This window comes from Rhinoraja longicauda, chromosome 11 (genome assembly GCF_053455715.1).
Source record: "Rhinoraja longicauda isolate Sanriku21f chromosome 11, sRhiLon1.1, whole genome shotgun sequence".
Taxonomy (NCBI): domain Eukaryota; kingdom Metazoa; phylum Chordata; class Chondrichthyes; order Rajiformes; family Arhynchobatidae; genus Rhinoraja; species Rhinoraja longicauda.
In genome coordinates, this window is record NC_135963.1 from 13,143,124 (window position 1) to 13,158,280 (window position 15,157).

The 15,157-nt window shown below is 42.9% G+C and overlaps 1 protein-coding gene across 3 annotated transcripts in view; it reads right to left on the reverse strand.

Moving 5' to 3' along the window:
• LOC144598302 (dihydropyrimidine dehydrogenase [NADP(+)]-like) overlaps window positions 1-15,157 on the reverse strand; it is a 658,512-nt gene that overhangs the window by 505,689 nt on the left and 137,666 nt on the right. For all 3 annotated transcript variants that reach the window (XM_078408282.1, XM_078408283.1, XM_078408284.1), the window contains exon 3: window positions 8,649-8,731. In XM_078408282.1, coding sequence (XP_078264408.1) covers window positions 8,649-8,731 — 83 coding nt within the window. The remainder of the gene's footprint in view (window positions 1-8,648; window positions 8,732-15,157) is intronic.

Here is a 15,157-nt window from a genome sequence, read left to right on the forward strand (position 1 = left end):
TCATAGAGTTTGTGCACCTTGACACAAATTGGTGAAGTCATGGATACAAATTTAAAGATTATTTAAAATAAAGTCATATTGGAATTGCTGGTTGAATATGGCAGGAAAATGGACAAATTTCACCAAAACAGAAATGGACAAATTTCACCAAAACAGAAATTGGCTATTAGTTTCTATTGTATTGCAACCATGAACCAAGCACTATTTTAGAAACATAGAAACATAGAAATTAGGTGCAGTTGTAGGCCATTCGCCCTTTTGAACCAGCACCGCTATTCAATATGATCATGGCTGATCATCCAAAATTTGTAGCCTGCTTTCTCCCCATATCATTTGATTCCTTTAGCATGAAGACCTAAAACTAACTCTCTCTTGAAAACATCCAGTGAATTGGCCTCCACTGCCTTCTGCGGCAGAGAATTCCACATTGATGACAGAACCTCCATTAACCATATAACCATATAACAACTACAGCACGGAAACAGGCCCGTTCGGCCCTACCAATCCACGCCGACCACTCTCCCTGACCTAGTCTCATCTACCTGCACTCAGACCATAACCCTCTAATCCCCTCTTATCCATATACCTATCCAATTTACTCTTAAATAATAAAATCGAGCCTGCCTCCACCACTTCCACCGGAAGCCCATTCCATACAGCCACCACCCTCTGAGTAAAGAAGTTACCCCTCATGTTACCCCTAAACTTTTGTCCCTCAATTCTGAAGCTATGTTCCCTTGTTGGAATCTTCCCCACTCTCAAAGGGAAAAGCCTACCACAGTCAACTCTGTCCGTCCCTCTCAAAAGTTTTAAAACCTCTATCAAGTCCCCCCTCAACCTTCTACGCTCCAAAGAATAAAGACCCAACCTGCTCAACCTCTCTCTGTAGCTTAAGTGCTGAAACCCAGGCAACATTCTAGTAAATCTCCTCTGTACCCTCTCCATTTTGTCGACATCCTTCCTATAATTTGGCGACCAGAACTGCACACCATACTCCAGATTCGGCCTCACCAATGCCCTGTACAATTTTAACATTACATCCCAACTTCTATACTCGATGCTCTGATTTATAAAGGCAAGCATACCAAACGCCTTCTTCACCACCCTATTGTCAAATGCTAGGTCAAATGCCAGCAAATTGACGCAATCACAAAGAAAGCTCATGAACAACTCTTTTTTCTTGGAAGAATGAGGAGATTTAGTATGTCGATAAATACCCCATACAACCTCTACGGTAGAGAGCACAGTGACTGGTTGCATCAGGGCCTGGCTTGGCAACTCCTACACCCAGGAATCAAGAATATTACAGGTTGTGGTAGACATTGCCCAGTCCATCGCAGGTGCTAACCTCCCCACTATCAAAGTGATCTACAAGAGGTGCTGCCTAAGAAAAGCAGCCAATATCATCAAAGACTCACACGACCCTTACCATGTTCTCATTTTGCTCCTACCATTGCTAAAATGGTACAGGGGTCTGTAAAGCCTTTACCATCAGGGTCAGGAACAGCTTTTGGCTTTTGAACACGACACAACACTAACCTCAGCAACTATGAACTTTATTTGGTTACACTACAGACATTAGGTTTTGCACTAGTATACTTCTGATTAGTTTATTAAAATTAAATTTTAAAACATGATATGTTACCTCTGTGTATTCCATTTACTGGCCAGTTAAGCTGATGCAAGTAAGAATTTCACAAGGTCATAAGGGATAGGAATAGAATTAGGCCATTTGGCCCATCAAGTCTACTCCGTCATTCAATCATGGCTGATCTATCTCTCCCTCCTCACCCCATTCTCCTGCCTTCTTCCCACAACCTCTGACAACCGTTCTAATCAATAATCTCTATCTGCCTTAAAAATATCAACTGACTTGGCCTCCACAGCCTTCTGTGACCAATAATTCCACAGATTCACCACCCTCTGACTAAAGAAATTTCTCCTCATCTCCTTCCAAAAAGAACGTCCTTTAATTCTGAGGCTATAACCTCTAGTCCTAGACTCTCCTGCTAGTGGAAACATGATTCCATTTTTGGTGCATATGACAATTAAACATCCTTGATTCTTGACTTCACTCGCAGATATCTCTGGGACAGGGAGACAGGGAGCTATTACCCTCTCAAAATATTGTATGTTTCAACTGGATCACCTTTAATTGTTCGTTCTTCATTGGCCCTTCATCTCAGGAACCAACCTGGTGAACATCCTCTCAATATTCTCCACAATAGAGTCCAGTGCATAAATTATTCCAATTTCATCAAATACCTTCTTCACCCTTTTGCTCACCGCTCCCCCGAGCCCACAGCTCCTCCATATATTGTTCCCACATCACCCAAACCCTATTTCTTTTCCCTGCCTCATAATGATCTTTTCTCACTCCTCCCACCTCCGAATTCCCTTTCCCCCAATTCCCTTTTATCCCCCCATTTCCCTCCCTAGTTTCCTTCCTCCCATTTCCCTCCCTCCGATTTTACATTTCTTTCCTCCACTGCTTTCCTTATCTGATAGCCTTTTGTCTCCTCCTACCGCTAACCTATGTCACTGACCCCTTGAGTTCCTCCAGTACTTCGTTTTTAGTTTAAATTCCACCTTAAATGAGCGCATGTATTGCTTCAGATGTAGGTTCACTAGGTTAATTCCCGGAATGGCGGGACTGTCGTATGTTGAAAGGCTGGAGCAATTAGGCTTGTATACACTGGAATTTAGAAGGATGAGGGGGGATCTTATTGAAACATATAAGATAATTAGGGGATTGGACACATTAGAGGCAGGAAACATGTTCCCAATGTTGGGGGAGTCCAGAACAAGGGGCCACAGTTTAAGAATAAGGGGTAGGCCATTTAGAACGGAGATGAGGAAGAACTTTTTCAGTCAGAGAGTGGTGAAGGTGTGGAATTCTCTGCCTCAGAAGGCAGTGGAGGCCAGTTCGTTGGATGCTTTCAAGAGAGAGCTGGATAGAGTTAAGGATAGCGGAGTGAGGGGGTATGGGGAGAAGGCAGGAACGGGGTACTGATTGAGAGTGATCAGCCATGATCGCATTGAATGGCGGTGCTGGCTCGAAGGGCTGAATGGCCTACTCCTGCACCTATTGTCTATTGTCTATTGTCTCACCATTGCAAGACATTCTGACTAATGTGCGGGCAGCACATTGCTGCCTCACTGCACCAGACACCCAGGTTCGATGCTGACCATGAGTGCTGTCTGTGCAGTGTTTGTATGTTCTCCCTGTGACCACAAGGGTTTTTTCTGGGTGTTCTGGTTTCCTCCCACATTCCAAACACATGCAGGTTTGTAGGTTAATTCTGTAAATTGCCCCTCGTGTGTAGGATGTGAAAACTGACATAACATAGAATTAGTCATAAGCTCATAAGGTCATAAGTGATAGGAGTAGAATTAGGCCATTCGGCCCATCAAGTCTATGCCATTTAATCATGGCTGATCTATATCTCTCCCTCCTAACCCCATTCTCCTGCCTTCTCCCCATAACTGACACTTGTACTAGTGTATGAGCGATCACTGTCTTTCTGTTGACTGGATAGCACGCAACAAAAGCTTTTCACCCTACCTCGGTACACATGACAATAAGCTAAAGTAAACTGATCAATGTTCAGTGTGGACCCGGTGGGCCGAAGGGCCTGTTTCCACACTGTATCTCAAAACTGCACTAAATTAATCCATTCCCTTTGCAATATAGGTACTAAATTATGTCCTTTAATGTATTTTCAAAGCCTTGACAGGTTTAAATATCTTTGCGTTTAAAAATATATGTATCTGGACAATAAAATAATTAACAGCAGGTATGGAAAGTAGAAATCCTGATTCCTGACCGTCCTTTTATTTCCCCTCCTGCCCTTTTTGCCTTGCACAGTATTATTGATGAGTTTGCTTCCAGATTTCATTACTGTACATTGGAAATCAATATTATCTCTTTTGAAATACTGACATAATTTGTGCATATTACCAGCATTTTATGTTTAATTCCAATTTAATGTCTCAGTAATGGAACTACAACATTGGAGAAAATTTGTCGGCGATATTTAAAAGGGAAACAAAACATGAAATAAAATTAAAGGATTAGCCGCTGTTAAATTGATGGAGAGCAGCAGAAGGTGATTTTCCTTCAGTGAAAGAGCGTGTAAATTAACCAATAAAAAAACATGACATTCCGTATTCAGAATGGTGGCTAAGAAAGTAATACTTCTGCCAAATATTAGAATGTAGACTCATCCAGTCAACTAAAGGCTAATGAGACTGATATAAAGGGCTACTTTAATGTTCAAAAGCTGATGGCTTTGGGAATCGTGAAATATCAGGGTGGCTGATGCATTCAATCTATCGATCTATTAAAGACTACAAAATATATCCAGTAATTCATTCTGCAGGGCATTAATGAAAACTGTTTTCAAACAAACTTGCTTTCCACTGCCCAATGCCCTGTGCATTCCTCAATCCCAACTTCCTAGGGCGACACGGTGGCGCAGCGGTAGAGTTGCAGCCTTACCGCGCCGGAGACCCAGGTTCGATCCTGACTACAGACAATAGACAATAGGTGCAGGAGGAGGCCATTCGGCCCTTCGAGCCAACACCGCCATTCAATGTGATCATGGCTGACCATTCTCAGTCAGTACCCCGTTCCTGCCTTCTCCCCATACCCCCTGACTACAGGTGCTGTTCCGTATGGAGTTTGTACGTTCTCCCTGTGGGTTTTCCCCGGGAGCTCCGGTTTCCTCACACTCCAAAGATGCACAGGTTTGTAGGTTAATATGCTTGGTAAAATTGTAAATTGTCCCTAGCGTGTGCAGGATAATATAAATATGTGGGGTTCACTGGTCGCGTGGAGTCGGTGGGCCGAAGGACCTGCTTCTCTAAACTAAACTAAACTTCCTCCAAAATATGCTGCAAGGCATTTTTTTTTTTAAATTTGGAATTAATAGGGACCAAGACTCAAGTCACAGACTGACACAGTGCCAGAAAAATTAATAGTCGGCACCATGTCTGAAAAGATGCTTGTCAGCATTTAGAAATTAGTCTGCTTCCATTTTTCCTCTGGAATTGAGATTGAAATATTCTATTCTTAAAAAAAGGTAATAATGTTAAGGCGGACAGAGCGGAGGTGTTCCAGGTGTCAACTTCTGAACATCAGCGAGACCAAACGCAGGCTCGGCAATCGTTTCGCTGAACACCTCCGCTCAGTCCGAATTAACCAACCTGATCTCCCGGTTGGTTGCTCAGCACTTCATTCAACTCCCCCTCACATTCCAACACTGACCTTTCTGTCCTGGGTCGCCTCCATTGTCAGAGTGAGGCCCAGCGCAAATTGGAGGAACAGCACCTCATATTTCGCTTGAGTAGCTTACACCCCAGCGGTATGAACATTGACTTCAACTTCAAATAGCCCTTGCTTTCCCTCTCTCTCCATCCCCTCCCCCTTCCCAGTTCTCCCACCAGTCTTACTGTCTCCGACTACATTCTATCTTTGTCTTGCCCACTCCCCTGACATCGGTCTGAATAAGGGTCTCGGCCCGAAGCGTCGCCTATTCCTTCTCTCCAGAGATGCTGCCTGTCCTGCAGAATGACTCCAGCCTTTTGTGTCTACCTTTGATTTAAACCAGCATCTTCAGTTCTTTCCTACACAAGGAATCAAAGGACATGGGGAAAAAGCAGGAACGGGGTACTGATTTTAGATGATCAGCCATGATCATATTGAATGATTGAATGGCGGTGCTGGCTCGAAGGGCCAAATGGCCTATTCCGGCACCTATTTCCTATGTTTCTATGTGTGAGATTAACTATTATAAAACTGAAATAAAGAAGTGAACCAAATCTTACTTTTTATATACAGTAACACATCATAATTAATACATGCAATTAATAACATGTTGCAGAATGGATTTACTTTTAATTTATTTTACTTTAGAGATACAGCACGGAAACAGGCCTTCCTGCCCACCGAGTCCACGCCAACCAGCAATCCCCGCTCGCCAACACTATCCTACACGCACTAGGGACAATTTGCCATTTAACCAAAGTCAATTAACCTACAAACCTGTACGTCTTTGGAGTGTGGGAGGAAACAAGAGCACCTGGAGAAAACCCACGCAGGTCACGGGGAGAACATACAATCTCCATTCAGTAAGCACCCATGGTTAGGATGGGCCACATTAGCAACAGTCACATTCTATTAATTATCTTTATTATTGTTGTGGTTCATTCAATTTACATTAAAGTTACAGTATATTAAAGTTAGTGGAGGTGAATTCAGCTTGGCATAGACTGTGACATTTAATAACATCAATTAAAAGGCAGCAGGGTGTCGCAGCGGTAGAATTGCTGCATTACAGCACCAGACACCAGGGTTCGATCCTGACTCCGGGTGCTGTCTATACGGAGTTTGTACGTTCTCCCTGTGACTGCATGGACTTTCTCCCGGTGCTCCGGTTTTCTCCCACACTCCAAAGACGTACAGATTTGTAGGTTAATTAGTTTTGATAAAGATGACAAACTGTCCCTAGCATGTAGGATAGTGTTAGTGTGTGGGTATCGCTTGTCAGCACGGAGGTGGTGGGCCGGAGGGCTTGTTCCCATGTTGTATCTCTAAACTAAACTAAACTGTGGAATCGAGCGACGATCTGAGTTCCACGTTGTTCCGTACATGTTTGCGATTCAAAGGCTTTTTGAGATTTAATCAGCTGGATACCAGATTCAAACTGCCGACCCCTATCAGCAAGATTTCCTCATTATGTTTAGACAGGCAGTGTTACACCTCTTTGGATTTATATTGAACGCCATTTGTTTATGTCACAAACAAAATTCCAAAAAGTCAAATTTTTGTCAGCATCAGGTGAAAGTTAAATGTCCCATCTTCCCTGAACTGATATTACAATTCTACTAATGCGTACATAAATCATTGAAACTTAACACAAGCAGACTACTGCTTGTACACAGTGGAGCATCGGTAGAGTTGCTGCCTTACAGCGCCAGAGACCCGGGTTCGATCCTGACTATGGATGCTGCCTATACGGAGTTTCTACATTTCCCCTGTGACCTGCGTGGGTTTTCTCCGGCATCTCCGGTTTCCTCCCACACTCCCAGGACGTACAGGTTTGTAGGTTAATTTGGCTTCGTTAGAAAATTGTAAATTGTCGCTAGTACATAGGATAGTACTAGTGTAGTGGGTAGCGCTGATCGGTGCAGACTCGGTAGGCCAAAGGCTCCATTTGCGCGCTGTTTCTGTAAACTAAACTAGACTACTGCGCATCCTTAAACCTACCTCGACAACACTACATCACAGACTATCTTTTGCACCACCGTGGACTTGCTTTCTGACTGAGTATTCTGCTCTAATGTCTTGTTTTCCTGCTGTATCTTTATCCTTTCACTGTCTTGTAGAATTTATGTATATTTAATGATTTTGTGTATTGTCTATGTGGCTGTCATGCAGCAGACAAGATCCTCATTACACCTGCACCTCACCGTACCTGTCAATAAACTCGACCTGACTTGACGTCACAGGGGCCACGGTCTTAGAATAAAGGGGAGGCCATTTAAAAATGAGGTGAGAAGGAGCTTTTTCACACAGAGAGTTTTGTGAATTTGTGGAATTCTCTGCCACAGAGGGCAGTGGAGGCCAAATCACTGGATGAATTTAAGAGAGAGTTAGATAGAGCTCTGGGGGCTGGTGGAATCAAGGGATATGGGGAGATGTTGGGCACAGGTTACTGATTGTGGATGATCAGCCATGATCACAATGAATGGTGGTGCTGCCTTGAAGGGCCGAAGGGCCGAATGGCCTCCTCCTGCACCTATTTTCTATGTTTCTATGTTTCGAAGACGTCTGCTTGGCAGCATTATTCCATTCTGATGGCTCTGCATTGTTTCAGGAGGTCCCCTCATCCCCGCCCACCCCCCTCAACCTAATATCCACACTTTAGCAAAGTCGGGTTCGAACCCGACTACAGGCGCCGTCTGTACGGAGTTTGTACGTTCACCCCGTGACCTGCGTGGTTTTTCTCCGAGATCTTCGGTTTCCTCCCACTCTCCAAAGAGGTACATGTTTGTAGGTTAATTGGCTTGGTAAATGTTACAAAAATTGTCCCTTGTGGGTATAGGATAGTGTTAATGTGTGGGAATCGCTGTTCTGCGCGGACCCGGTGGGCCGAAAGGGCCTGTTTCCACGCTGTATCTCTAAACTAAACTAAGAATGGAATTGATTACATTTGCTGCAAAATTACTTTGGGCTGGAATCTTTCCAGGCACAAAGTACTCCTGGGGGTGGGGGGGGGGGGGGGGGGGGGTAGGCGGGGAGGCGTTAAGAGAATGTCATAATTCCAATCAGCAGTTGAGCTAAAATGATTGAGCTTCTCTTAAGTGCTTGAAGACCTACAGAGAAAAAAAAAGCTTCCTTCTCCTTCTGGTGGCTGGGAGCTGAAGTGAAAACATTATTTAAATTCTGAGTGCATGCACAAGCTGAACTAGCTGCATCCTTGCAACCTAAGCATAGCCTCAAGGGAAGATGCTCTACTGACAAATTAATACCTTGGAGAAAAGATCAGAATGGTGGCAATGAACTCATTTGTTCCTCCCATAATAAAGAATGGCTTTTTTCATTACCATTGTCGATGATTGTTGCCATGGCGACTTGGACTTACCTCATTGCTTCACGAAGTGCTCCTCGCTCACTGAGAGTGGTGTGTTTGATGTCATCAAAATTATTCTCCAGCTTCTCATAGCTCTGGAATAGACCAAAAAGGTAAAGACATTTCTCATATAAGCACTCACTTTTGTCCTCGTCTATTAAAACGCACCTCTTTGCAAGCAACATATCCCACAGAGTGGCTCCGATGCATAATCAAAATTGACATTATAAACCTGCCAAAAGTCAATCTTATTCACAATGTGGTTGTCATGGAAATCTTATCGCCAACTTGCCATGTACGAGAGGGATGGATACAAGAAGCAAGCCATGTATATCTGATTACAAATACTCCATTCATATGCACGCCTTAATATTTTATGTGTAAAACTATATATACTTCCCATTTAAATAGTTTGTTTTCCCTGAGGCAGTTTTCAAGGGGTGGAAAATTCGCTGATTCTGAATAACTCTGTGCAGCAAGATGTAAATATCCCTGGGACAAGATAAAGCACAGGACTCCAACAAATAAAGTAACATGAAACATGCACACAACAGCGGCAATCATACTCTTAAGCTGTTTTGATTCTCAGCTTTGAAAGAGAGTTGTCTTTAAAACAACTGGGTGGTTTCTAAATTCCCACAGAGATTTTGGTTTAATTTTCTTTAAGCGGCGTTTTTTTTCAAAGACAGAAACAGGATCAGAACAAGAATAAGAAAAGCAGAGCTCGGATACAGGACAAGGATATAGTCTGCCGGAAACGGATTACAAAAACGAAGGTAATTGAATAGGGGAAATAAAGAAGAGCAAAGAAAAGAGACAGGACATTTAACAGGCATATTCTGAACCAGACAGCAGAGCATTATTAGGTTTCAGTGAAGAATACAGAGGATTCAGAATAATTTGGACATCATTCAGATTCATTGCACATCGTCGTACCACCCACTTTTTCTCATCCTCTTCTTTTTAAACCTCCTGGACAACACTGGATGAATTGCTACATTTATTTGTATATTGTTGAATCAATACTTCTCATGAATTGCACATGACAATCATGATAACCTCTTTATCACTATATCCACGGTGGAAGAATCCTTTTATTTCCTTTGCACCGACTCGAAGCTAACCTCTCAGTTATTTAAGAAACCAATTTAGAAAAACACATTTAATGCTTTTTTTTGTTTTCCTTACTACGGACAAGAGATCTAGGCACCAAACGATTTTTATATGTAGTCAACGTGGCGCAGTGGTAGAGTTGCTGCCTTACAGCGCCAGGTCCCCAGGTTCGATCCTGGCTACGGGTGCTGTCTATGCAGTCATTTTCCCAGGGTAGACGATTCCCAGGGTAAATCTCGAGGGCAGAGACTTAAGGTGAGAGGGGAGAGATTAAAGGGGGAATCTCAGGAGCACATTTTTCATTCAGAGGGTAATCCATGCCTGTTATGAGATGCCAGAGGAAGCTATACAAAGGACACTGACAGTAGATCAATATAGGGTAAGAAAGGTTTAGAGAGCTATGGGCAAAATCAGGCAAATGGAACTAACCAATATGCCAAAGATAGACACAAGATGCAGGAGTAACTCAGCGGGGCAGGCAGCATGTCTGGATAGAAGGAACGGGTAATGTTTCGGGTTGAGACCCTTCTTCAGAAAACATGCCAACATATTTGGCATGGAGGGCCGGTTTCTGAATAGCTCTATGACTCAATGTGAATGTGGAGGCTGTTGAGAATGAGTAGTGTAAGAGGAATCCTGTGTAGTTTACAGAGGAATAGAAGAGAGGAGGAATAAAGGATATAATCCCTTTAAATGTTTTAAATTGTTTGGCTTTTAATAATAGTTTTCAAAAAAATTAAATAATTTAAACAATTTAAAGCATTGGTAAATATTTAAAACCATTAAACCAAACGCAATTATATATTTTTTTAACGCATTGTCTTGTACTTCTCTTTCTCCTGTGCAAGAACGGCTGTGGAACTCAGTAAGGTTATGCTTTGTCTCTACACCTCAAGGAGAATCCAACATCCAAGCAAGGAATATGCAGGAAGGAACTGCAGATGCTGGTTTATACCAAAGATAGACACAACGTGCTGGAGTAGCTCAGCGGGTCAGGCAGCATCTCTGGAGAAAAATTATGGGTGGCGTTTCTGGTCGTAACCGTTCTTCAGACAGTCTGAGGAAGGGTTCTGACTTGAAACGTCACCCGTACCTTTTCTCCAGAGATGCTGCCTGACCCGCTGAGTTACTCCAGCACGTTGTGTCTATCCAAGCCAGGAAGCTATTGGAGAAGTCCACCTATTCACCTCAGCACCTTTGTGTTGAGCAGGTTAATCTGGATCGACCTGCTGGCAGTTCCCACCATGTTATCGAATGGCATCTTTAGTTTCCAGTCACAGTGAGTGTGGTGGATTGTGAACAGGAACAGGATAAGCTATGGGAAAATGTGCATGTGCTTGAAATTTCGGAAGAAGGGAAATAAGTTGTGGAAAATGCCCAGTTCTTCACAATAGGGAGCAGAAAAATTCCAGAAGGAATACTCCATCTATAAAGGGAGCACAGTCAAAATAAAGAGAAGGCAATGGAAATACTTTTGGTTTTTCAATCCAACTCAATTTATAAATTCGCAACGACATCACCGTGGTGGGTCGTACATCAAATAATGACGAGACGAAGTACAGGAAGGAGGTTGAGAATCTTGTAACCTGGTTTCAAGACAACAATCTTTCTCTCAATATGAGCAAGATAAAAGCAAGATAACAGAAATGGTGATCGATTTCAGGAAGTCGATCGACTGCACATAGCCCAGTGTACATTAACGGCGCGGAAGTAGAGATGGTTGAAAGCCTCAAGTTCCTAGGAGTAAATATCACCAGCAACTTGCCCGGGACTAACCACATCGAATTAATGGCCAAGAAAGCACACCAATGCCTCTATTTCCTTAGAGGTGTTACGAAATTTGGCATGTCCTCAACAATTCTCACCAACGTCTACGGATGTGCATAGAAAGCTTTATATTGGCATGCATCACAGCATGGTTTAGGAATAGCTCCATCAAAGACCACAAGAATTTGCAGAGAGTTGTGGACGCAGTCCAGACCATCACACAAACCACCTCCCTTCCATTGACTCCATCTACACTTTATGCTGCCTCAGCAAGGCCATAATTATAATCAAGGATTATATACCTCCTTGGAGACCCTCAGACTATCTTTAATTAGACTTTACTGGACTTTACCTTGCACTAAACATTATTCCTTTAACCTGTATCTGTACACTGTGGATGACTTGATTGTAATCATGTGTCGTCTTTTCGCTGAATGGACAGCAGGCAACATAATGTTTTTCATTGTACCTTGGTAGATGTGATAGTCAACTAAACTAAACTAAATTGTTGACATTATTATATGAGTTTGTGAATTAGGATTTGGTTTTGTCATGCCCATTTACTTAAGGTACCAAGATTCACCTGCGTTTTTAATTGAGTGTGGCTCCTTTAGTACTGAGGTCAACAGCGGAGGTGAGGAGTTAGATGGTGGCACAGTGGCGTACCTGGTAAAGCCGCTGCTTCACAGCACCAGAGACCTGGGTTCGATCCTGACCTTAGGTGCTGTCTGTGTGGAGTTTGCACGTTTTCCCTGTGACTGCGTGAGTTTCCTACCGGTCCTCCGGTTTCCTCCCACAACACAAAGACTTTTTTTTCTGCTTTTCTGCTTTTCTGCTTTTCTGCTTTCTACTGCACAACCGCCAACAGCTGGGCTATCTCGTGCAGGTTTCGCTCCCGTGGGTAGTGGCTGCAAAAGGTTTTTTTTGATTTTTATGTGGGCAAGTTTGGTGAAATGATCCATGTCCAAGTTGTCGAGCTGCGACTTGAAGAGTGACAAGGTTGGTACACATCTGGTGGTGTCGGGAAGGATGTTCCACTCTGGGATAGTCCATGGATATAGTGACTGTAGGTGGCTATGTTTGTTTGCTCTAACTCTAGTGTAAATGAAGTGACCTGAGGACTGTCTTGTGAATTTCTGGGTATTGGATTGAATGAAATGAGACATGTTACTGGGGATGATGCCGTGAGTCTCTTTGTAGACAGTACATAAGCGGGCTTTGGTGCGTCTTGACTCTAGCGACTCCCAGCCAAGGCGATTTAACATATCGGAGACGCTTGACTGTCTTGAGTAGTCGTCACAAACAAACCTGACTTGCAGGTTTGTAGGTTAATTGTAATTTACACAATGCCCCTGGTAGGCACGGAGTTGATGCAAAAGTGGGATAACATAGAACTACTGTAAACGGGTGATCAATGGTCGTCGTGGACTCAGTGGGCCAAATGGGCCTGTTTCCACGCTGTATCTCTAATCTAATCTAATCTAAAACAAGTGCCTTCCAGTGACTGGAGTCACCCAAGGACTGGGGTGAAGGATAAATCATAAAGGTCTGAGTCATAGAGTGGCACAATGTGGAAACACGCCCTTCAGCCCAACTTGCCCATACCAGTTACACTAGTCCCACCTGCCCTTGTTTGGTTCATATCCCTGCAAACCTGTCCTATCTATGTACCAGTCTAACTGTTTCTTAAACGTTGGGATAGTCCCAGCCTCAACTACCACCTCTGGCAGCTTGTTCCATACACCCACCACCCTTTATGTGAAACGTTTACCCCTCAGATTCCTATTAAATCTTTTCCCCTTCACCTTAAACCCATGCCATCTGGTCCTTGATTCACCTTACTCTGTGCAAGAGACTCTGTGCATCTACCAAATCTATTCCTCTCATGATTTTATACACCTCAATAAGATCAATTCTCATCCTCCTGCGCTCCAAGACTCCCAGCCTACTCAACCTCTCCCTATAGCTCAGACCTTCTAGTCCTGGCAACATCTTCGTAAATCTTCTCTGTACCCTTTCCGGATTGACAACATCTTTCCTATAATATGGTGTCCAGATCGAAACACAAAACTATAAATGCGGTCTCACCAACATGACCTCCCAACTTCAATACTCTGACTGATGAAAGCTCCGTGTCTGAGCTTGACACTACAGTAGTTCCCCAACTAAACATGCCCAGATGTAATCATTTTCAGTTGCTTCGTTCTTCCAGTACAAAGCCAGCACCAGAGTTGTAACAAAAAGATGGCATGGAAGAGAACACATTGGATAACATTTTGAGACCACCCGCTACAAGTTCTCCAGAAATAGTCCTTAAGGAAACCAAAGATTGCCTTACCAAGACTTATATCCCTGAACATGTAAAATACAACAGTTTTCATTGAAGATGAAATTTGAGATGGAAAGCTTGAGTGCTTAGGCGTTAATTAATCAGCCAGGAAAATTAACTTCTATAATAGCTGATTTGTGAATGAGCTGTAGATGGGGAATCAAAGTCTGGGCATTAATCCAGGTTTGCAAATGGGGAGTCAATGCAATGCTGGCTCAAATAATTTTACATTGGGGTTAACAGGACTGTGAAAGGGAACCCAGTTTGATGGGCTGATTCTAAAGAAATGTGCAGTAAAGGAGTAAAGTCTTGTTACTCGTGAAAATAATATGGTAGTCACCCAGGCGGAATAAGTAAGGATCAAGAGAAAACCATTGTCGGGCGAGTATAGAAGAAATTCTAGATCACAAAACAGTTCATAACTCCGCATCCACAACTGTCTTAGGTAGAGGTTGGTGGAAGCAGAATCAGACATCACTTTCATAAGGAAAATGGGTAGATATTTGGGCGAAAGAAAAATTGATGTATGATGTGGACAGAACTGGGAGATAGGATGAATTTGGTTGCTTTTACCGAGAACGTAACAATTGATTAGTTTAGTTTAGTTTATGTCTCGTGCACTGAGTTACAGTGAAAAGCTTTTTTGTTGCGTGCAATCCAGTCAGCAGAAAGGTTATACATGATTACAATCAAGCCGTCCACAGTGTGGAGATACAGGATAAAGGGGTCAATGTTTAGTTGAAGATAGAGTCCAGTAAAGTCTGATTGAAGATAGTCAAGGGTCTCCAAAGAGGGAGATGGTAGGTCAGGACCACTCTGATGTTTAAACCATTAACAAAGTAACTTATATTTCAAATCAGAATTTGTCTGTTGCGAAGCAAAAATAATTAAAATTGTGAGACCTGATAGAGAGTGTGAGAAAGAGTTAACAGACTTTAGGATGAGGGTCATCAATAATGTGGAAAGACTGGAGAGGCTGGGATTCGAAGTGATTGGTAAAGGTGTTCAAAACTTTGAAGGGCTTTGATAAAGTGTCCAAAACCTACCCGCCTCTATCTTGACTACAGTTAATGACTCAACATCCACAGCTCTCTGGAATAGAAGATGGTGGAGGCAGAATCATTCATCACTTTCAACAGGGAAATGGATAGAAATGGGAAAAGAGCAGGAAGTAGGGAATTGGATGGATTTAAGGTGTTCCTGCAGAGAACATTAACAAGTGATAACTGCTTACTTGATCTGTAGGAAAATAATTGCAGTTGCTGGTTCAAATCGAAGGTAGACACAAAATGCTGGAGTAACTCAGCGGGTC